Below are 23819 nucleotides of genomic sequence, written 5' to 3' on the forward strand. Positions count from 1 at the left end.
TGTAAACAGTCACCAGAGCTTCAGAATACTTGAGGATTTAGACAAACATATTTTTAAAACTTATTGAATATAAATATTTATTATATTGAGACACATACACATATGGACGCAGTTAGTGTTAGTATACATCATCTTTCAAGCCAGTGAACATTTAATGAGCACATTTTGTTATACGTTATGTTTGAGTTGTAGAAAACAAATAAGATAAATTATAGCAGTTATGCCTATAATTGACATGTATAGTGAGAAAATAAATTAGCAGAAATAATTAAAAATTATATAAGGAGACGTAAACACTAAATTTTTGGAATTTAGTCAGTTGATAGATTTCAAATATACATATGTTTCTCAAAGAGTTGGTGAATCCTGGATATAATAGGAAAGAAAATCATAGATTGGAGGAGTAGTGTGTCAAGAAATCATTGTGCAAGTAATTTTTGGTTATGCCTAATTTTAAAATTATAAAATTATTTTATGATCATATTTTACCTAAAGGTACTTTCTTCATGTTGATGAGGTGGGATTTTTGAAATTTTTGTAACATCATTTATGCCCTGAGGAAGAAACAAAGTTTTATGCAGTGTCTATTAAATTTCAGATTCTATGCAAATAATTAAGGCAATCGTCGATCACTTTCTTAAAATGTATTTGACTTTTTATTGTAGACTGACTGGTCTAATAGTTTGACTAATTTAATAACTTGACCTTATGTGGCTATAACATTAAAATTAAAAATCCTTCATAGGACATGTAAACATGAACTTTTTCAGATTTTTGTAGCTCTCATATACCTTTTTGCCTTTATTTCCTGTAGCACTCCCTGGTAGTGTGCTAAATACTCAATGGTTTTTATTAGGTTTACGTCCCCTTGTGTGCTATTTAATACTCTAGTCATGTTGCACTCAATATTTTTCCAAGTTTCAATTGTAAGTGGACACACAGCAAGTTCCCAAGCTACCTCTAGGTTATAAAGAAAATTCTACAATGTATTGACATCTTATTCTGCTGTGCCTAGCAGTATTTTGTTTAACACATTGTTTGTGGGAAACGAGTAAACTCGTCATATTGCCTCTAGTTGGAACCGGCAAAAATTTTGCAAAGTAAATAAATAGAGACTTCTTTTTAAACTAAAACACTGAAAGTTTCATAGAAAAAATATCAAATAGATCGAAAGATATGAATATTTTACGGAAAGTCTAATTTTGGCGAGAAAATGTCAAAAAAGCCCCGCGTTACGACGCGATTTTGTGGGAAAATGCCTGCTTACAAAGTTAACAGACCACTGAGCATTTTCTTTGTACACCGTAATTAATTCATTAGTGATCTGGAATGGAATTATTCAAGACCACATATTAGATTGTGTGTCACAGATCCATCTTTACTCCCTGTCCTTTACCTTCAAAGTTCTTTCCTTTTAATTTCTCTATGGGCTTATTTTGAATCGTATTGGCACCCTATGTCCTTATTTAGCCAATCTTTGTCTATGCTTTATAGGCACTTTACACCCATGCACATAAGCATGTGAATGTACACTCACGATCCTCACACATGCTGACTTATACTTAATCATTCATGTTTACTTACTCAGGGTGAGTGGGTTAACAGAATTGCTCCTATAACTGAAACTCCTATTGTATTTTTTTTTTTTTTTTTAAATGGAGCTTTCACATAGATGTTTGACTTCTGGAAGTTGTATATATTTGAGCAGATAATTTACTTCTGGTTTATTTTGTAAAAAGTTGGTGCAGGTTGCTTGATAGGAGATATAAAATATTTTATATTCAATAATTATGTATTGTAGTGATTGACTGTGGACACCCTGGAGTTCCTCCTAATGCAGTCCTGTCTGGTGAGAAGTATACCTTTGGGTCTACTGTTCACTATTCCTGCACAGGAAAGCGTGTCCTTCTAGGCCATTCATCGAGGACTTGCCAATTAAATGGTCATTGGAGTGGATCACAACCTCATTGTTCAGGTACTACTTGAGAAATTGGATGATGTTTGTTGGAAATTATACTATTATTTTTATTATTATTATCATTATTAGAAATATCTACACAAAAAAATCTAAAGAGATAAAATAATACATTTCTTTTGTAAAAATCTAAGAGAAGCTATAACATCATTTATATAATTATTGGAATTCTTAAGGTACTATAAGTTCAGAGCGTGAATTAATACTTATCTTGTAGATGATAAATTACAGATATGTTTAGAATTGTGCTTTGGCTAATGTAAACAATTAAGTGGTATTAGGATGCTACTCTGTGTAAAGTGTTTTTGTTCATTAAAATGGTGAACCACTCAAGTTTAAGTAGCTATTCTCTTTTAGCAGATACCAAATATAATTTTCTCCAGAAGGCAATGTTATATCAGTGATTTTCTCATAGAATTCAGTTCTATTAAACTTTCTAAACAATTGATTTCTTATAGCATATTTTTAAATAAAGCCTTAAATGTCTTAAGTTAAACTAAGACAAGTTTTATGAAAGATTTTTATCTTTCCTTCCGTTGTTATTAAAAGGCAACATGTAACTTCTGAGTCTCTATAACCCCATGGTGCTCTATATTATTCATATATTAGAAAAAAAGAATATTAAGGCTTTTGAAAATTAGTAATTTTCACAGAGTACTTGATAAATCTTTTTCAACCTGTTTATTGCTTTTCATCAAAAATGTCATTTAAGTTTTAGATCTGTGATTCCTCCCTATTTGATACTATCTATTGTATTTGTTTTTACCAGATATCGCTGCTTATTTTTCTGCCTGTTTTTTAAAATTAATATAGTGTTCATTATCTTTATGTTATTTTATCTCTGTAGAGATCGTGGCAAACATTTATTAGGAATTGTTTTACATTGTTTTTCCTTTAGAGATAAAAGTTGTGAAATGATTAATTATTTCAGAATGCCCTTGTAACTGGTGGTTAATCCCCATGAAGTAACTTCCTGGAACTTCAAATTTAATCTACAGATTTAAAAAAAACTATCGTTTTAATGTGACTGTAAAATTGATTTTAATGAGAATTAAAATCCTTATGTTGAAATAACTCATAATCAATTCACTCAGGTAACGTATTATACATAAAAACACATAAACTCACACATATATACCACAGTATGTTAGGAAACTGCTACTGAATTGTGAAAAAAAACACACGTACATGGATATTTAAATGTAAAATGCTTATCTTTAAGTTTTGTGTGGCTGTTAATATTACATCACATGAAAATGAGAAAGTGTAAATAAGGATTCTAAATACACAGGGCATGTTAAAAAAGGCATCTAGACAGAGAGGCTTTTCAATGCTTATGTATTCAACTCTCTCTCTCTCTCTCTCTCTCTCTCTCTCTCTCTCTCTCAACATCTCCTAACATAGTGGCAACTTTGAGTAGAATTATTTTAAAAATGATAAAAGGACTGTGTAAATCCTTAACGCTAAATCAAAAGATGAATACACAGTCATGAACAAAATCGTTATTAGGAACTTAAGTCACAGTTTCTAATCTTATTCACAATTTATTTTTATATTACATGTATGAGAAATAAGCAGTTCATTTATCTTGGTCAATTGTCATTGGTAGAGAAAATTAAGGGGTGAAAATTTAGGGTACATTAAATACTATATTGTAACATTTGCATTTTTCCAGCAAAAAAGAAAAAAAATCATAGTTCTAATTTAACAACGAAAACAAGATTTTCAGTCATTAGAAAATTCAGAGAAGGAAACATGCAAATTACCAAATCCATTTTTAAATTTTTTTAATAAAACCATTGTTATTTGAGCCCATAATACTGTCAATTATAAAATTTCCATTTACTTGATCATTAACCAAGTTCTAGAAATACTAATAAAAGGTCCTTAACCTATTTGATAAGACTAGATATCACTGATAAGGAAAATAACACCATACTCTGCAACTATTTTCTTTTTTTTTTAGGTGTTTTCTTATGACTGGAGTTAGATGGGAAATATCAATTATGATCTTACCCAATCAACTTATCACGTTAAAAATAGCATGCATAAAAGTAAATGTATACAAGAAATTTGGACTAAATCATAAACATTGTAAATGTTTGTTGAAATAAATTAACTTGAACTGTACTGAATTGCAGGTGATGCTACTGGTACATGTGGGGATCCAGGCACCCCTGGTCATGGTTCTAGACAGGAAAGCGATTTCAGAACCCAAAGTTCTGTACGTTTTGCTTGTGATACTGGTTATATTCTTCATGGCTCGGAAGAAAGAACATGTTTAGCTAATGGCAGTTGGACTGGAAGGCAGCCAGAATGCAAAGGTAATATCAAGCAGAAGTTAAATATATTGAAAGTGCTGAAACTCAATGTATATCCAAATTCAATTGGTTACTACTACTAGTGAAATTATTCCTGTCAGTTCTTTGTGTCCCCAACCATGGAATAAAATCAGTAGTATTCCAGTTTTATTGACAGCATCCTGTAAGAGAACAGTGCTATGTAATAATTATTAAAAATATACATCTTACAGGTCATTTATATACAAAAAAATTTTCACATCTTAGCAAACATCTGGATTGGAAAAGTTAAAAATTATTTCGTAAAAAGTTTTATTTTTCCCCCCCATTTATCCTAGTACTCTATGTTATAGACACTAACAGGAAAAAAATAGGTTGCCCTACATCAACATTACCTCAAGATCTGTTTTAGGTTTTAGACCTGTAGAAATGGAAAGATATAGAAAGATGCCCACATGTAAAAGAGGTTTTTATTTATAGAGTACATTGCTTATAACTAGAATTTTTAAACTTTTATGTGTTTGAGTAAAATTATTAATTATTCTTGCTGACTCAGTTAACATAACTAAACCTTTATACGATTGGCTAGACAATGAAATGTTGCTACAAAATTATCCTTGTAATTTACATCGTTCCTTTTGAGATGATTTTAGTACAAAAAATTAAACTTACAAAAGTATTTATAAAACTTACTTGATGTTCTATCTAATGTATTGGTATTATAAATAAGAAATGATTCCCAATAGAACCTCTTGATAGTTTTTTGATTGATTATATTTCGGAAGCTTTTATTGTGTTTATAATTTGTATCCATAATCTAGGAAAGATAGTTATCTTTTAAAAATGGGACCAAATTTAATTATCTTAATTAAGAGAGATTTGCAACTCAGTTGCTATTATGGGGAAAGGAGTTCGTGAACAAAGTTGCTGAGCAAAAGACACTAAGTAAGACTTAACTTTTCACTTTATTTCTCAAACTTGTTTACTTTCCAAAGGTAAAGTTTCTGTAATGATGTCATACATTACATGGGTGATATCTTAGCCAGCCTATTGTTCAGCTGAACTGCAAAATATTTTTACATGAAATACAACCTGGTGCTGACTGTGTTTTGTTATTATGCACTTTGTGGATAAAAATGAACTAGGAGTTGTAGAAAATATAGGAGAATTAATATTTTTCTCATAAGTGGAGCTCATATAAATCATTTAGGCAAACAGATTACTGTAGATGAAGGGACAGAGAAAATGAACAGAAAATGCAGGAGAGCAAAAAAATTGCAATGTACAAAAAAATAGTCTACACAACTATGTATCAGAAAATTATAATAAACATCAAAACATCATTTTCTACCTGTCTTAATATGAAATTCTGGTGTATGTGCAGCAAAACTAGAACTTTAATACATTTCTAGAGGTATTTTTTTATTGTTATAATATATTTAGAGTAATTTGACAAAAATTCATATATAGTCACAGAATATATACAGGTTTGACTTAACTCCACTTTTGAAGATTTCTTTTCTAAAATGAATAAATAAGTAAATAAATAAATAAATAAATAAAATATTAAAGAAAATACTTAATAGTAAAGAGGCAATTTTTATTTCTAATTGATTATAATAAGCAACAGGACATAATTGAACACTAGGAATAATATGACATATCAATTGTATATTTTTATGATGTAATAATGTATAGTCAATAAAATATCAGAAAACAGGCCATGGGGCAATATGAGAAAATACAAATCATATGAAACTCAGTTTAAAAGTAAGATTCAAAATTATGCACTCTATTACAATCATGGGAAATTATATTCATTTAAGGAAAGCATAAAAGGAAGTACACAAAAAATGATAACAGAAATAACGATGAAATTTGAAGTATTTTTATTCTTTATATTCCAAATATTCTGATGTTATATTACTTTAGCATTTACCACAAAATATAAAAGCTTTCCTTGCATGTAATGGATAAAACATGTAAAAATAATAATATTCAATTACTGTGTTATAATAATTTAATATATAAAATCACACAAATTTAAAGAATGTAGCATTTTTTTACAAACTGACAGGTTTTTAATGGTGATGACACATGGCATTGAACAAGATGTGTGAAAACAAGCAAACCTTTACATTGTTGATCAAATTGTGTATTGTGCTAATATCTTCAGTAACTATATATATTTTTTAATTAAAAATATTTTTTAAAAATAAAAGTTACCCCAAAATTCCACTCTCAGAAACTTAGTGTACACAGTTGTATATATAAACTAGAGTATATTTAATTAAAAATGATAAACAAAACTAAACTAAAACAAGTTTCATGTTTATCTATAGGGGATTGGTTAGGTATATTATGAATATACATATAATGGAAAGCTATCCAGTTACTAAACTTTATAAAAGATGCCCTGATTGTTATATTATGTACAAAAAAAAAGAAAATAAGATTATAAAACAGAATGCATAGCATAGTTCTATTTTTTAAAAAATGGTACTATTTCACTACTATGTATTCTGTACTTTGCACAATGCCTGCAATAAACTTCAAAATGAATACATATTCACATTTATTTATACATATTCATATAAGTATTTATATAAATATTTTATTACCTTACCTCTTAGTGATGGATTTATAAACGATCTTTAATTTCTTCCTTACACTTTCATTGATTTTTGAATTTTTAGATATGGCTACTTATCACCTTGATAAAAAGAAAAAAAATGGTATAGTAATTATAAAATACAAAATATCTCTAGCAACAAAAGAAAAAGCAAACATATAAAATACTCTTTGTGTAACTTACTTATCTAACACAAAAAATGGTCAGTTGACAAAAATATATTGCATTTAAGCCATTCATTTACTAACCTGAATAAGATCCAACCTTCTCATTATATGCTATCAGAATCTTCTTGAAGAACTTGTACTAGATGAAAATCTATTATTACCTAGCTGTGGGACCTTGGTCAAGTTACTTCATCTCTCTGTGCTTCAGTTTCCAACCAAAAAATGGTGGTGATATTAATATTAACTCATAACATTAGTTGTGAGGTTAAAAAAATTTGGAAAAGTTGTGGCTGTCACATAATAATTTCTGAATGAATGTTAACTATCATTTATATTAGTTAGGTGAATTGACAGCTGGTAAATGATACTTTCTAGGAGAGATGGCATTGTCAGCTAGTATAAAACATAAATGAGGCTATGTTCACAGGAATCAATAAACCCCTCTTCCCCCAAATATCAATATGGCAGAAGCAAAGTAGTTGCTGCATCTCTTCACTGTGTCCACAGAGCTTTCATCCCTTACTCATGATAGATGATGCACTTACCTGTTTTCATTTTAAGTTATTTTTACTTATGTCTAATTCAAATAATGCTCTAGGTAAGAATAATGTGTGTATTAAGGGTGGAGGAATTAAAGAGAAAAGGATAGGTATAGCAGCATAATTTGTCCATATTTGGAAACCACCCTAACTAGAGAAGTTCTTAATTTTTATTGTGAAAAAAAAAAAAAAATTTTTGACTGAGCCTGGATCCCTATTTCAAAATTCAAAAACAAGGATGATACTTTTCAAATCCTTCTTGGGATGTGTCAAGACTATGGATTGTGATACATGAATACATATGACCAGATTGTTACTTTAGGCAGGTACTAATGAATGTAAAAGAGGGTAATTACTCTTGACAGTGGAAGTAGAAATGTTTTCTATCTCATTGGTTCTCCTGAAAATATTACCTAGACTGTTTTGTTGTAATGGTATAAAATGTGTAAGTTTCCTATCTACATACACATACAACATACAGCACCACTGTAAAGGATAAGCAAAATTAAATGTTTAAGAGACAGCAAGTGATATAGATAGTATTTTCTGAAACTGTAGTTACACTTCATATTCATACGATAGCTTTACATTCCATAAAATACTACAATGCCTTCTTATGTTACAGCAAATTTAGTATTATATTTAACATAGCCCTGTTTTTAAGGTATTTCAAAAATTCACTATGGCACTAATGGCAAATAAATATAATACAGAGTAATCATATAAGACATTGTGTTTGTGACTCTTGTTTACGAAATGTTGAAAACTCAATGAAAATAATTTCTAGAACTTGGTCACTTTGTTTTTACTCAGTTTATTTTTTGTATGTCTCGGGCCAGAGAGATGATAAAATTTTAATGCAAATCATTTATACACTTAGATAAATAAAAATATGCATGAGTGCCTAAAATATTTAAATTGTTTATTTTATATCTGTCCTCTTGGAAGTATAATTATAATAAATATCTATCACATCTCATTGTTACATATCTTCCAATTTTATATTAGTGGCTTTTTAGGCAGAAACTTTTATAATTATTCCTTGAAAGATTTTTGTGGTGTCCCAAGGCAATATGCTTCAGTAATTACTTTGCATCCCAGTAATTACGCAATAAAATCAATATTTATTCATCTTGAATTTCAACCACTTATAAAATATAATTCAATGCTTATTTTAGAGGATTTTATAGCTACTTTGGATAATTTGAAACAAACATTCAGCCATTAACTCTTTGTGAGAAAATTTCTCTTTCCACTATTTTTACATATACTCTTAACTATTTTGTTTTATAGCTGTACAGTGTGGTAACCCAGGAACAACTGCCAATGGCAAAGTCTTTCGGATTGATGGCACAACATTTTCTAGTTCAATAATTTATTCCTGCATGGAGGGATATATCCTTTCTGGACCTTCAGTTAGACAGTGCACAGCCAATGGAACGTGGTCTGGAACTTTGCCTAACTGTACAAGTAAGCTTCTTGTCAATAATTTTACATATCACTAGTTATATGAAAATATGGGATATGTTGTGTGTATTTTGTAATCCGTCAAACCATGCAAGGTTTTAAATATTTGTATTGTCTTCAGATTAAAAGATGATAATAGTGTTATGGTTACAGTTTACACTAATGACTTTAAGAATCAGTAGGATTACTTACCATGTTGTTACATTGGCAGAGGAAAATGAGATTACAGAAAAGCAGTGCTATTAAATGTTGTTAAACAGTATTTTAAGATAGAGATGAATTATCGGCTGTAATCAAGACTAATAATACAATGAATACAATTTCCTTTTGCCAGTCTAGCATATGTCAATGACTGACTTGGTTTTTAAAGAAGCTTACTAACTATTGATGGGTGCTTGCACTACCCTAGAAAGTTTGAATAGCTGATTTGTCCTCTTGATATGTTTATAAAAAGATGGCATTTTTGAGAATCTGTATTATAATTAATCACTTAAAGAAAAATTTATTTAAAATTCCTATATATAAATTAATGCTTATGTATGGAATAAAATAGAATTTATTTAATCAGCAATAATACATCCATTGGAAAATCATGGTTGCTTCTATTTATTTAAAAAAAAAAAAAGAACTTCAGTGGCATCATGTAAATCATGAAATTTTTAAAAGGAAGAGCTATTTAGGATATGTGCAGAGACTGTAGGAGTCATGAGAAGTTGCTAAGCCTCTATAATAAAAGAGACTCTGGGGAGAGTAATGGGCATGCTTTGGGTATTACAATTTGGGCAGGTTATAAATCCTTTTGCTGTAAGGGGCCTCAATAAGAGTAGGCAAGTTTGTGAATAACAACGTAAATGGGCTTAAGTAAAATTTGTCAGTGAGGAATGTATTGCTTCCAGACCCAAAAGGTGTTGGCTTTATTTTAACATGTGGCGTTAAGAAGGTTAGTAGGTGATCTTGAGAGTGTTGGTGGTGGAGCTGACTGACCTACTAATTCTCAGAAATGTAACTAAGAAGACAGACCTGTGCTAGGTGTGGGTCTATATTCCATCCCCCTCTTTTTTTCTTTTTTCCCCCCTTTAAATCCTTTGTGAGTATTTCTATTTCCTAAATGAGGGACTCAAATGAATCTACTCTGAGAAAGATGCCATCAGAGTAATGTCATTCATATCTGTGACTCTGGAGAAAATTGGTTGTAGTTAATATCTTGCATGCAAAATTGTGTGTCATGATGGGGTTATTGAGATAGTCTGTGCATATCATGTCTCTGCAAAGATGAAGGCAAACTATGGATGGCTTGGAGGCTCTTGAAATAAGCACTGACTAGAACATATTATCCAAATCCAGATCAGCAAAAATTTTCCCATTGTTGATTGGAGTCAGTAACAAGTAATATTTCAGGCCCTGTGTCAACATCAAATGCTGTTACATCTGATCTTTTGGCAGTTCTTTACTTCACGTTGGACAGTTTCCTCAGAGGCTGACCAGTATTCAGCTGAATACTCAAGGAGTTATCCCTCTAGATCTCCAGAGCACTCTTTCTGAGCGAGATCTCTCCGGTATTCTGTCTAACCAACTCTGTCCACCTTGTTCTCTCCTGACTGTCAGATCCATCTTTTCAACTTAGGGAGTTGGCTGGGCTTTGCATGGGGTTCTCCTCCCTGTGCTTCAGCTTGGAAACTCTTAAAGCAGGAAGAGGGGGTAGTCATAGGACTGATCTCATTTGTTTCCTGTCACTCAAGGATCACTCTGCTTTGCTGCCTTTTGAAACCCATTTTGGTTTTTTTTAATTTTGTTGTTTTTGTTTTTTCCCCCAGACTTTATCCTTTTTTTTTCTTTCTGGTTGTTTCAAATGGAGAATAAATTCTTCCCTGTTTCTCCATCTTAAAGGAAAGAAGTCCTCCTACTTACTTTGAAAATGTCTCAATTTTACAAGACTGAACCATCTAACATTTAACAAATAGGCTTTACTGTTTCCATACTATACTACCCCATCTGAGCCTTAAAATTCTTAGCTGGTACCCTACCTTTTAAGTATCAGCTCAAATGATACACTTGGCAAAAGACTTCTCAGGACAGGACTTTCTCATATACGTTTTAGCTAAAAGTGACTGCTCTATGCTGTATAAATCTTTTATAGCAATTACCTGTCCTGCTTGCTAAACCGTAGACTTCACAGGGCGGTAGTTATCAGATCTGTTTATCTCATTGACCTTCGAGGGCACAGCACAGTACCTAACACCTAAGAGTGTCTCAGTAGATAGTTGTTGATGGTCTCAAATATATCATATGAATTTTATTTTAGCTGTAAGTATACATGACTTCTCATTTCAGTCCATTTTAAAGTACTTGCAGAGAGGATTTGTCACTTTATAGGGCTCACAGCACTTAGTTTCTAGTAGATAATGTTTCAACATATACTTAATAAGACTGAAATAATGAGTATATTCAGAGTAAAAGAAATCTGCAGAATAATATATCTCCTTTTTTCACAATTTTATTTAAGTATGGATAAATAGCTAAGTAGTTTATTTTTTAAAGATATTTTCCAGTTTTAGTAAAGATATACACATAGACATATCCCAGTTCTTGAGATTGAAAATTACATCGTTTTAATTAAATCACCTTAGTTTTCCCTTAGGAATTTTAAGTCAAATAAAAAGTCATTCAGATCAAAACAAACTGATTACAAACAGCATCAAAAATATAAAGAAAGTCTCTTTTTTAACTTCAGTTCTTCAAGGATAAATATTGTATTAAGTAAGGTATTTCAAGCATTAGCTTTTAAATTATGAATTGCTATTAAAAAAATGAAGATTTACAACAGTTGACTTCCTAAGTAAAAAAGTACTAACACCCTGGAAGCAACTCAAAAATATCCCCAAAAAGAGATCACAGAGAGAGGTTTTGGTGGCAATTAAAACAGACTAAACTTCTGTAATTAAAGAATCTAACATACTGATAATCTTATATATTGTGATCAAAGTGAATTAGAACCAATGTTTCAGATTCCTTCTCATTAATTTGCAGTGGAAGTTAATTTAAATATGTGTTTCATAGAATTGTGTAATTGCGGAGCTGGAAGAGATTGTGTTATATACTTACATGTATAGATAAGGAAACTAAGACACCAAATCTTTTCGTTGACTTTCTGACTACTGGCAGAGCTCATCAATAAATAGTTATTTCTCTCACACAAATGGATGGAATTTACCATTCAATTTAATTATTCCTTGTACATACCAGGAAGGTTAAATGCAAATAAAAATATTTTTTAAATAAATTTTGATTTAATATAATTGCCTTTTTCTGGTGTCTATAAGCAAGACCCAAATATGAATTTGAAATGAATTAAATTAATTATGGGAAAAATAATTAAAGTACCTGAACTAAACTTCCAAATCTAAGCCCTTATAGTAATTTTTTGAAAATATACCTAAACAAAATTTTCCTTTTTTCCTTTCCATTGAAATTGTACCCAATTTACTCATAAAGAATATCTGTCATATAGTGTTGGCCATTTGTTAGGATTTGTGCTAAGTGCTTTACATAAATTCTCTCATTTATTTCTAACAACAAATCTATGAGTTATATAGTATTATCTTTTCCATTTCACATTTAAAGAAATAGTTTTTTACCAAGAAAATAGAATTTCTTTCCCATGGTAACACAGCTAATATATGTAGAAAATAAGATTTTCAACCAAGTCTATTTGAAGTAATTTTCTCAAATTCATTCTCTCCTTTTTAATTTTTTCTCCTTTTCGTTCTTGCTTTATGTCCTAACTTTTTAAATGGTTAAGTATAAATATAAATATAGGACATTGCTTATTATGCATATGGAAATGTTAATTTATAGTATATTCATCTTCAAATTTTTTAATTTCTCTAGATTAACAAGTCTTTCTGCTTAAAATTACAATGTCCTCTATATATCTTCTCAATTATTTTGTTGTTTTCTTAAGATGAGTGTCCAAATATAGAGTACAAATATATAAGTTGATAATAGATTTGCAATCTTGCAAGAGATGAAATATTTTAATGTGATGCATCAAAGGAAATGAACCAGAGTACTGCTGAATCACACACATAATCATTGATAAAGGGGATTTGCTAGAAATAGGACAGTATCAATTGAAAGAGAGAAAATCAACAAGATTAATGATGTGATAGATGTTTCAATATAGGATTATTTGAATATGAAAGAATTAATAGAGACCATTGAATAAATTAATAAAGCTCTTGAAATATAGTTGAAAAAATTGCCCATCTACAACGGTATGGTGAAAGTAAAATATAAAGAATTAAATTCTATTTGGATTTTTTCCCACTTTTTAAAAATAAAATTTGGTTACTTTAAGTGTTTTTTCCTGAACTAGTTCTTAGGCAACTAGTCTTTCCTGCATAGTGAAAATCAGAGGAGAGACCCAGTTTTTAGAATACAATTTTTAACTTATAGCAATATATTTTATAATCTAAAAATACAGTTAAAATGAAACAGAGAACTGTCAGTATATAATGTGATTGGACTACTTATAGATTCTGTTAATAAAGCATCATTTACACAAAACCTACTATCTTTGGGCACTATGCCAGGAACTAAGAATAGAGTTCAGTAAGGTCGCTGGTCTAGGCAGTGGAGTAGGTTTGTTATTCCAAGCATTTTTGCTCTGTGAGAATATCCCACCAGTGTAATTTGAAAATATACCTTTCATGTGTTTGCCCAGCAGCATATGAGCAAACACACACACACACACACACACACACACACACACACACACACACTCTTTTTCTGTTCCTTAAAAACCCAGTTCAATCACATGTGCAGATGCGTCAGCTGGAACTTGCCTTGTCCGTTTTAAGAAACATTTTTGGAATAAATATTATTTGATAATAATGGTATTTTCCTCCCTTTCTCCTTTATATTTAGCCATAGTACAGATTTTGGTAAAAGAGTAAAATTTTCCTCACATAAATTCTATCTGCTAATATTCAACCAGCTTTGCATTATAAATGAGTTGAGAAGTTGCCCACTTAATAATCTGTCTCTAAAATTATGCTTCGTAAACCCATCTTTCTGCACCCATCTTTCTGCAACTCCAGACAGGTCCTTATCAAACCTACTGCCAGTGCTGGAGTGTGAAGCTTCCCCAAAATAATAAGTTTTCTCATGGGTGGGTAAAAGCATGCATCATGAGATCCAGGTCATGCATTCAAACATCATGCCCACTTTGGCAGAGGAATTATAAAGGTTAAGAAACATCCATGGAACTAAACCAAGCTGGAAGGAAAATATGTTTGCCATAATACCAGAAAGCTATTAACAGTACTTTCATTATATAATTCAGTTAAGTTCTTTTCTATGGATTTCAGTCTGAAATAAAATATGTAAAAACTAAGCGCAGGTAAATACTCATTCAAAAATACCAGGGTTTGTTTTGTTTTGTTTTATTGTGGCTGTTTTTTTTTGTTTGTTGGTTTTTGTTTTTGTTTTTTTTGCCTGTTGCTTGCTTTTGTCAGCATACAAACCTCTCAGGATATAAATAGTGCAGGATCTTCAGCTTTCAATGTCTAACAGGCAGAGAGCCACCTCCTGTACCTAAAGCACATAGTGTTTTGGGAAGAAGATACAATCTGCACCAGGATAGGGCTTGTCAAGAGGAGTAAGGATTGGTTTTCAGGTATAAAAGGAAACACATTCATTTTTTTCTTTTCTTTTCCCATCTACTAAGACTTCTTCCAAAATGATCAATGCCCTGCATCTGGCAGGTCCTGTCATTTGGGCCAGGAACAGAGTACTGAATCTGATCCAGTGATAAATGAATCCAAGCCTTTTCCCCCAAAAATAACTAGGACAGAAATGGTCCTCCCTGGATCTTTGTTACCAACTTGAGAATTCTCAGAGTTTTTTGTTTGCCTTTTGGTTTGTTTTGCTTTTGTAGAGGACAAGTCAGGGAGATGGCACTAGTCTCACACAAGAGAAAGCTGGGGAATATCCCAGCATGAAACTGGGTGAAGTGAAGCTAAAAATCATCTAAATCTCCTCAAGGAGAGCTATTGCTTAGTGCAGTGGTTCTCAGATACGGGCAGTTTTGCTTCCCACAGGACATTTGATAACGTCTGGGGATATTTTTGGCTGTCACAGTGCAGGTGAGTGGAGTATGCTATCAGTATCGAACAGGCAGAGGTCAATGCTAAACATCCTCATGGCATAAAACAGACCCATACAATCAAGAATTAATTGGTCCCAAATGTCAATAATGCCAAGATTAAGGTTGAGAAAGTCTACCTTACTGAGCTCTAAAAAGAAAACAAACTTTTGAATTGAGAGATCCTGTAAATTCTGGAGTGTTGTCAGAGAAATGGTTCTCTGACAACTTCATCCGGCTCTAGATGAATTTTATTTCGGGCTTAAAATCTGATAATGTACATGTGTAATGAATGATTCCTGAGCAAGCATGTTCATTTCTGCATTGTCTCTAATAGGAAAACAGTGGGATAACTCAAACATCATGTTACCGAAACTCCATTTTTTTTCCTTGCATCTGCCTGCCTGCATGCAGTGGCCCAAAGAAATTCATGAACAGCAGTTTGAAGTATAGAAAGAAAAAAATGTTTAAGATTGAATTGGCCAATACAAAGGCAGGTAGCTAATGCTCAAAGCTTGACTTCCCGATGGTGTGCAAGTTACAGATTCTATAGGGCAAAATCACAAGACACCTGTGGGTTAGGGGCCCAGGGTTGTGCTGGGAGCAGATTAGTGGGACGTGTGGGAAGTATAATAAATCATCTCTTCAGGTCTTGAGGACAGCCCTGAGGTCTGTTCTGGCATCCCTCTGTCTGGTTTCATGGGAAAGTAGCCAGGGGTTCGTTACACCTCAGGGCTCAGGAGCTGAAACAGAACCTCAGTCAAAATGCTATGTCAGAGGTTTTTACCATGTGACCATCCATTAATCAGGTCCCAGCTGCTGTCTTCTGCTACCTCACGGGTGGCTGATTATCGGGGGAAAGGCTAGGTCTTATATAGAGAGGTGTATATATAGAGAGAAGAATATGATTTCTAGAAGTAGGATTTAAATCTAAATTTGATCAACGTTACAGGGATCCTCGGTTTCAATCAGTCCACAGGGTTTTGGTTTCATGAATTATACTGCATGTATATCCATGTAAGAAAATATCATGTCATTAAAAATGTCACTTGGATCTGTGTATTAACATGCAAAAAAATCCATTAGGTATTGAGTAAAAAATGAATTCTGTTATAAAAGTGTGGGTAGCGTGATCCTATTTTAGTTAAAAAAACATATTTATAACACTTATTTAAAAAGATAAAAAAGTTTTGAAGTGGCATAGATTAGAATTACCACAATTGCATTTTACTTTTATAATAGAGGTTATCTGCTTAGCTTTATCAAAAGTAATGCCAAATGGGCATCAGTTATGTGAAGGAAGGTATGAAAAAACCTTCCATGGAAACAAATTCAAGTCTTTAAACAATAAACGTATTTTTGTGAATTTGAGCTATTTAATCATTCTTTACATACTCATTCACCGATTTAGTCTTTAAACAAATATTTACTTAATCTCTTATGATGAGTCATGCAGTAGACTAGTCTCTGAGAGTACAACAGTGTAGAAAGAGACAAAATATCTGTCTTCATGAAGTTGATTGGTGTGTGTGTGTGTGTGTGTGTGTGTGTGTGTGTACAAGTTCTGTGTCCTTAGGGATTTTTGTGACCTTAGAAGAGATTTTCTTGCCCTAAAGAGATACTATTCTAAGGTTTTTTCCAGAAAAGACCAAAAGCCTCTTTTTATTGTTGAAGACAGGCCTGTGGTGAATGAATTGACTTGTGGAGCAGGTGCTGTTTACAGAGACTGTTGCTATTGGAAACTGCCTCTTTGACTGCCCTTTGCTTCATTAGGAAGCCAACAAACAAAAGCTCCTGAAGTTGTTGTCAGGCATTCATGGTGCTGCCACAATGTGCAGAACTCTGGTTTAGTTCCTCTGCAAAATAAAGCTTCTGTCCTCTCTTTTGGTGGATGCATCTCAGCTCTTGCGCCTTTCCACAAATTAGTTGTTCTTTCTTGCAAAGATTCTAAGTCGCTCTGTAAAGCGCTGCCCACAAAATAGTTATTGGTGGGTGCTCTCTCTGAGTTTCCTCTTCTTGATTTTAATCTAGGTTAAAAATGTAAATAACATAAGGTTAAGAAAAATGAAATAAATTGAAGGCTTATACTCACCTTTATACATTTTGAAACTGCAAAACATATAAATGATGTTCTTGGTAAATAAGCAGGATTTGATTTCCTATCCAACTCAGTTGTATAATTAAAAAAAAATTTCGTCATCAATAATTAAAAGAACAAAAATCACCCTATATGCAAAACTCTTATTAGGAGTTTGATAGAAACACTCAATGAGTGTGACTTCAGCAAACTGTCTCCAGGGTTCTGAGGATTAGCAGGTGGAATGACGTGAATATTGTCCTTTAATTTAATTGTCAATATTTATTTTCTGAAAACTTCTTAGACTCAACCGATTCAAATAATATAAAAGGAATCTTCACATTTAAAATGTTTAATCGTACGTTAACACATACAGTATAATTGAAATGCTATTAAGATTCCATGAATTAATTTATTTTTAGTTTTTAACCCTAGACCTCCAGAATTCTGGGAAGAATTAAATAAAAAAATAAAAATGAGAGCATAACCCAGATTTACCTGGTAAAATTATTCACCCTTTTATGAACAAAAAGATTCAAAAGGCAAAAAAAAGATACTCAAAAGCAAACATGCCACGTTTTTTACCTCCAGGAAAATGTACCCTTCTGTTTTTGTTTTTTCGTTTTTGCTTTTTTTCTTTTAGCTGCCAGAAAGCTTTTAGCCATTCATTGCCGAAATCATGCTTAAATCGTGTACATCAGAACATCAAGTGTTTTTGTGGCTTATGTATAATCTGTTACATCTTATTCGTAACTGTCATATTTAGAATTATTTTTATTTTCTATGCTATCTCAAGTCTTTCTAAAAATTTTCAGGTGGCATTATAAGTGATAGTACATGTAATTAGAACATGCTTTGTGGACCAGTGCAGTTAAGAGGACCTCACACTCAAAGTGCCTAGGGTTTCATGCTGTGTTTTACTGTCTCAAAATTCTCAATCACTGAATCTTTGAATTTGTGTTTTGTAACTGAAGTCCACGGGGACAGTGGAGCCTATGCTAAGTGTTTGCAGCCTCTGCTCACGCAGTCTGCCTCCCTGACGCCCTCTCCTCCTAAGATGGGTTATAGACCTTTTGCTTCCTACCACCTGTACCCCTGTCCCTGCCCAGCCTCTCCATTGCCATCCCTGCTTAGGAGCCACTGATGCTCTCTGATTAGTTGGTCCATGTCATCAGTAGAGGGAAGCTCACATCACACCTTCTTTCTCCACCCCATTTTCTGGATCTGGGTGCAAGTAGGAGCTGGGTGTATTCATGGATTTTTGGTCCAGAGTACACGAGTGGCTATCTTGATCCTGGGATAGCAACACCGAAGCATAACCAGCAAGCACTTGATGCTTTATGTAGACCTTTCACTCACATCCAATCCAGGAAACAAGAGCATTCCAGACTGAATGCAAGATGGCGCACTTTTTTCAGAGTTTGTTCTTTCACTTGGGTTGGCAATAAGTTGGTGGAAATGGGAAATTCATCTCTCTCTCTCTAGCTGTTGTCCTTTTCATTTCTCACTGGGCCCCACAAATTATGTATCCCACCCTGTATGGGATAAATTCACACTTTATAGTTTATTCATTCTTTCATTTATTCAATAAAAATTGTTGTGCACCTAACATTGTTTTAATTAAAAACAATTATACTATTGTGTTGAGTAACACCATGCAGACAATATGCTTTCAGTCCAGCAAGCCTGATAAATTTGTGATTTCAGTGGCCATACATAGGAATACAGACTTTAAATATTATGTTAGAAGTCTTGATTCTATAGGACGGCTTCTCCATGATCATATAATGCACGTTAAAACAGGTTACCACATCAGAATTTCTGGTAGCATATTAACCTAGCCATTTCAGAGCCTAAATGACAATTTCTGAACCATATGTGTAGAATCCTCAATGAGCATACCAGGTCATAATCAGGAATTGCTAGTATGCGCTTTAAATGTGCTTATGCTTTATGATTAAAAGAGAACATGATAACCGATTGTCCCTACTTAATATATCAAGTATGCCATATGCTTACCACTCTTCTTTATTAAATATCTGCCACATTAACCATATGCTCTTCTAACCCAATACTGATAGTAATTAGTTGTGGAGACCCAGGTATACCAGCCAATGGACTGAGATATGGAGATGATTACGTGGTTGGACAAAATGTTTCGTACATGTGCCAGCCAGGCTATACAATGGAATTGAATGGTTCCAGAATCAGGACTTGTACCACTAATGGCACCTGGAGTGGAGTAATGCCAACCTGTAGAGGTATGGTGATTTCTTCAATTATCTAGAAGTCACTATGTATTTCCTTTCTTAATATGTAAATTTATGGTAAATTTAAATAGTGTTGTATGTATTGTTTCAATTTTTTGATACTAAGAAATGACTGCTTCAGTGTTTTTTTAACCATATAATTTATATAATTTTAAAATTGTATTATAATAAAAATGTTATATCCTATTGTGAGTAATGACAGTGAACTCTATTGCAATTAAAACAACAGAAATATCACGTACTCTTGATATATAAGCACCATCATCATTTATATTCATTGATGAATATTTAAAAGAGAATATAACCTTAGTGAATTAGAACTTTTATTTGATGATCTACTTGGGTCAAGTAATTCAAGGATGGGGAGAAACACTTCCAGTAGTTTGAGAACAGTCAGCCTGAATTATAAAACTGTAATTTATTTTAAAGAAAATACGACACTGTATATTTAAAGAATGCAATCTAGAATTAACCTTTTAGTCAATGTAGGCATAGATTTGCTACCTTATGCTGTTTGTTTTTCATTGTAAATATTTATATATTTTTTGTCAATTTTTCTGATTACTTGTGGCATACTGTAGATTCAATGTCAGGTAGTTTATATTGTTCTATAATACTATTGATTTTTAATGATGGAGCTTTCTCATTCAGGTGTTTCTCTAAACATCTATAAATTGACAGTTTAATATCTCCTCGACATAATAATATAACCAAAAAGAATAATTCTAATGTCTGTTTTTCTTCTTGATTTCAGTTTCTGAATCAGTTCACTATAAATAGTTCATACATGAAAATATATGAACAGACATTTTATATTTTAAAAGTTATTTCATAAATAATTAATTGATCCTGATAATGGCAATGTTATACAACTCCAAAAGTTATTCATATGTATGGCTAATCATCACAATATAATCATTCATCATTTTTAGATTTGGCAGGTGGTACCCTTCTTTCCCCCTCATCTCTGTCTTTCCAACCTATATCTGCTTAAAGACAGCCTAAAATAATTTTTAAAATTAATGTTTAAAAATTTAATCACACATTTAAAAATTCTACAGTAAGTTTTAACATATGAATCTAAGTGGTTAATAGAATCAATTTGGATATTTTAAGGTGATATATGATTTTTATTTTCAAAAATGTCACAGAGTTACTACCAAATACCTTGCTCTAATGCCAATGCACTATATATGTTCAAACATCCCTGCACTTCAATCTGTCTAAAGGTCACTTGAAAATAATATAAAAACAATAATTTATCAGTTACAGTATACTGGATGGAAGATCACTCTCTGTTTGCCTTCTCTTAGGTGTCAGGCAGCTTGTTATTCTGTAAGAGAATCTGTGACACCCAGTAGCCATTACATTGCCAAAAAATAGTTGCATTCTAGAGGGATTAATTCCAGGGATGTTTCAGAATAACTACCAGGAGAATAAAACATGTCAGGCCATAATGTCCTCCAAAAGGTTAAATTAAGACATATGCTTCTTCTAATGATATTTATTTATTTGTTTTACACCCAAGATATTTCAACAGCTGTGTCTAATTGCTTTTAATGTAATTGCAGCTGTTACCTGCCCAACTCCTCCCCAGATCTCTAATGGAAGGTTAGAAGGAACAAATTTCGACTGGGGCTTTAGTATTAGCTACATCTGTTCTCCGGGCTATGAACTATCCTTTCCTGCTGTTTTGACCTGTGTAGGGAATGGTACCTGGAGTGGGGAAGTACCACAGTGCTTACGTAAGTATAATTTCCATGCTTAAAATTGTATTTTCCCATTTTCACTGTCTTAGATCTATTTACTGAGATTGTAACTGTTACATAAATTTTCAAACTTTGCTAGAATAAGTATGAGATTGTTAAACTCCTTCCAATGTTTCCTCTGCTCTAACTCTAAAAGTTAGGCTAAATTTCCTTGTTAGCAAATTTCTGGATTTCAAAAACTATTCCACCAAATAGAGCCACTCCGATATTAATCTGTCAGAAAAGTATTCTTACTTAGGTCCAGTTTATCTCAACTGAATGCTCTAATTTAACCGCAAATCTCTTTCTGCAAAAATCCATGTCACTTCTACATGTTCATTCAAACTAAGTTCTTATGGTGGTATTTGCCATGATACTGATTGTGATTGTGCATCTAAAAATACCCAGGTAAATTTAGAGATAGAGATTTTTTTTTTTTTACTGAGATTATTCTATAGTATATATCCCAGCAAATATCACTTCAAGATAAAATTGCCAGATTACAAAAGTCAGATTTCTGTTTTACACAAGTTTCTGTAGCACATAATGGGGGCAGTACTCTTTCAGACATGTTTAATGCGATCCTGTTCCTCGTGTTTTCCTGCCCAGTACGGGGTCAAGGAGCATCCTACTTGTCCCCGAGGCCTTGAAACTAGGCAGAGCTAACTGACTAAACTGTGCAGAATCCTACAAAGTCTGGTCATCTCATCCAGAGTAAAGGTCAAATTGCCTGCAGGCACATACGTACAACCCTTTTCTTAGTTCCTTCTGATCTCATCATATCCTGTTATTCTCCACTTCATCCACTCTACTCCGGGCACACACGCTTCCTTACTCTTCCTTGAGCATTCAGCCATGCTTTGACTTCAGGGCATATTGTTTTCACTAGGTACATTTCCTGGAAATTTCCTTTTATTCTTTTGGCTTTTTATTCAGAATCCCTCTTCTCAGTATTGTCTTCTCTGATCACCATATTTAAAATTTAATATGTCGACATATAATATTGCCCTTTTACACTTTTTTTTTCTCCTTCATTGTCTCCTTTCATCACTTAAGTTTTCTTCTCATAACACACTATACATTTTACTTATCATGTGTGTTTGAATAGTAGATTCTACTCAGGTTTACCTTCCATGAATGTAGAGATTTTGTTTTTCTTCACTGCTCCATATAGTACAGTCCTTGGCAGATATCAAAGCTTAGAATGCTATAGTAATTAAGACAGGTTGGTACTGATACAGAGATAGAAAGTAAACCAATGTTAAAGAAGAGAGGGTATAGATTTGTTTATTGTTACTCGATACATTATGGAACAAATCAGTGGGGAAAGAACAGACATTTCAATTAATGCAACACACACACACACACACACACACGATCTCTATCTCATGTTGAATAACAGATCAATGCCAAATTCGTTCAGGACTTAAATAGAAAAGTTTTAAAGACTAAGAGACTATCTACATGATTTTGGAGTAAGAAAAGATTTCTGAAGATGCAAAAGCTCCATTCACTAAATGAAAAGTGAAAAAAACACCACAGTAACATTTCATTTCTCATTATGAAATTACCAACCAGAAACTTAGATAATATAATCATTATACATGAAAAATAATAATATGTAGAATATATAAAGATTTCCTAAAACATAAAAGGCAAAACAATAAACATGGGCAAAAGTCATGGATAGCTACTTACTCATAGGACTGAAAAAAAAAGTTGGACAATATCAAGTGTTGGTGAGGATGTGGAGCCATGGGTACTTTTACACACCAATGGTGGATTTTTAAATTGACTGAACCATTTGCAAAATGTGTTGTTATTATATAGTGAAGTTAAAGATGTGCCAAGTCTATGGCCTGGAAATCATATTCCTAGGTATACACACTACATAAATTTTGTGCATGTGCATAAGGAGACATGTACAAGAATATTAACATCAGCATTGTTATTAGTTGTTAAGCTAAATAAGTCACTGCTTATGCATGCATGTGAATGTGATAAATTTATCAAGAAATATATGGAACTGAGAAACCTAGAATTCAGGATGAGAAAAGGATACTATGTGGGAGGGTCTCATAAGGAGTTTCAACAGTACTGGCAAGCTTCAGTGTGTGAACGCAACACCCAACTTTAGTATCTAGATGGGGACAATGAGGTATTACAGAAATTAGTTTATGGTAAAGTTTGTTTGATATGACTGAAAAAAATCTCAATCAACAAGTTTCTCTATATGTTTTATTTTGGGATCTATGAAAACACAAATAATAAAATTCTTACTATTGACATTTACATTATAATAATGATCCAGATACAATAGGGCTAAATTTGTCCCAATTGCTTTACATATATTATTTCTACTACACAAAGCAGGACTCCTGGGTGAGTATGTTTAGTCATGACATTTTAATAGATAATGACACTTGGGCTCAGAGGGAGGAGATCAAATTATAAGGACACTATATAATTCTGTCATCATTTAGGGAACCAGCTATTTTG

General features: G+C 32.5%; 1 protein-coding gene across 6 annotated transcripts in view; it reads left to right on the plus strand.

The window, feature by feature from the left end:
• Positions 1 to 23819, plus strand: part of CSMD3 (CUB and Sushi multiple domains 3) — a 1090811-nt gene that overhangs the window by 1020241 nt on the left and 46751 nt on the right. For all 6 annotated transcript variants that reach the window (XM_074316364.1, XM_074316366.1, XM_074316365.1 and 3 more), the window contains 5 exons: positions 1802 to 1975; positions 4117 to 4299; positions 8907 to 9083; positions 19384 to 19563; positions 21144 to 21317. In XM_074316364.1, the coding sequence (XP_074172465.1) occupies positions 1802 to 1975; positions 4117 to 4299; positions 8907 to 9083; positions 19384 to 19563; positions 21144 to 21317 (888 nt within the window). The remainder of the gene's footprint in view (positions 1 to 1801; positions 1976 to 4116; positions 4300 to 8906; positions 9084 to 19383; positions 19564 to 21143; positions 21318 to 23819) is intronic.

The sequence above is a fragment of the Rhinolophus sinicus genome, linkage group LG12 (genome assembly GCF_036562045.2).
Source record: "Rhinolophus sinicus isolate RSC01 linkage group LG12, ASM3656204v1, whole genome shotgun sequence".
Classification (NCBI taxonomy): Eukaryota; Metazoa; Chordata; class Mammalia; order Chiroptera; family Rhinolophidae; genus Rhinolophus; species Rhinolophus sinicus.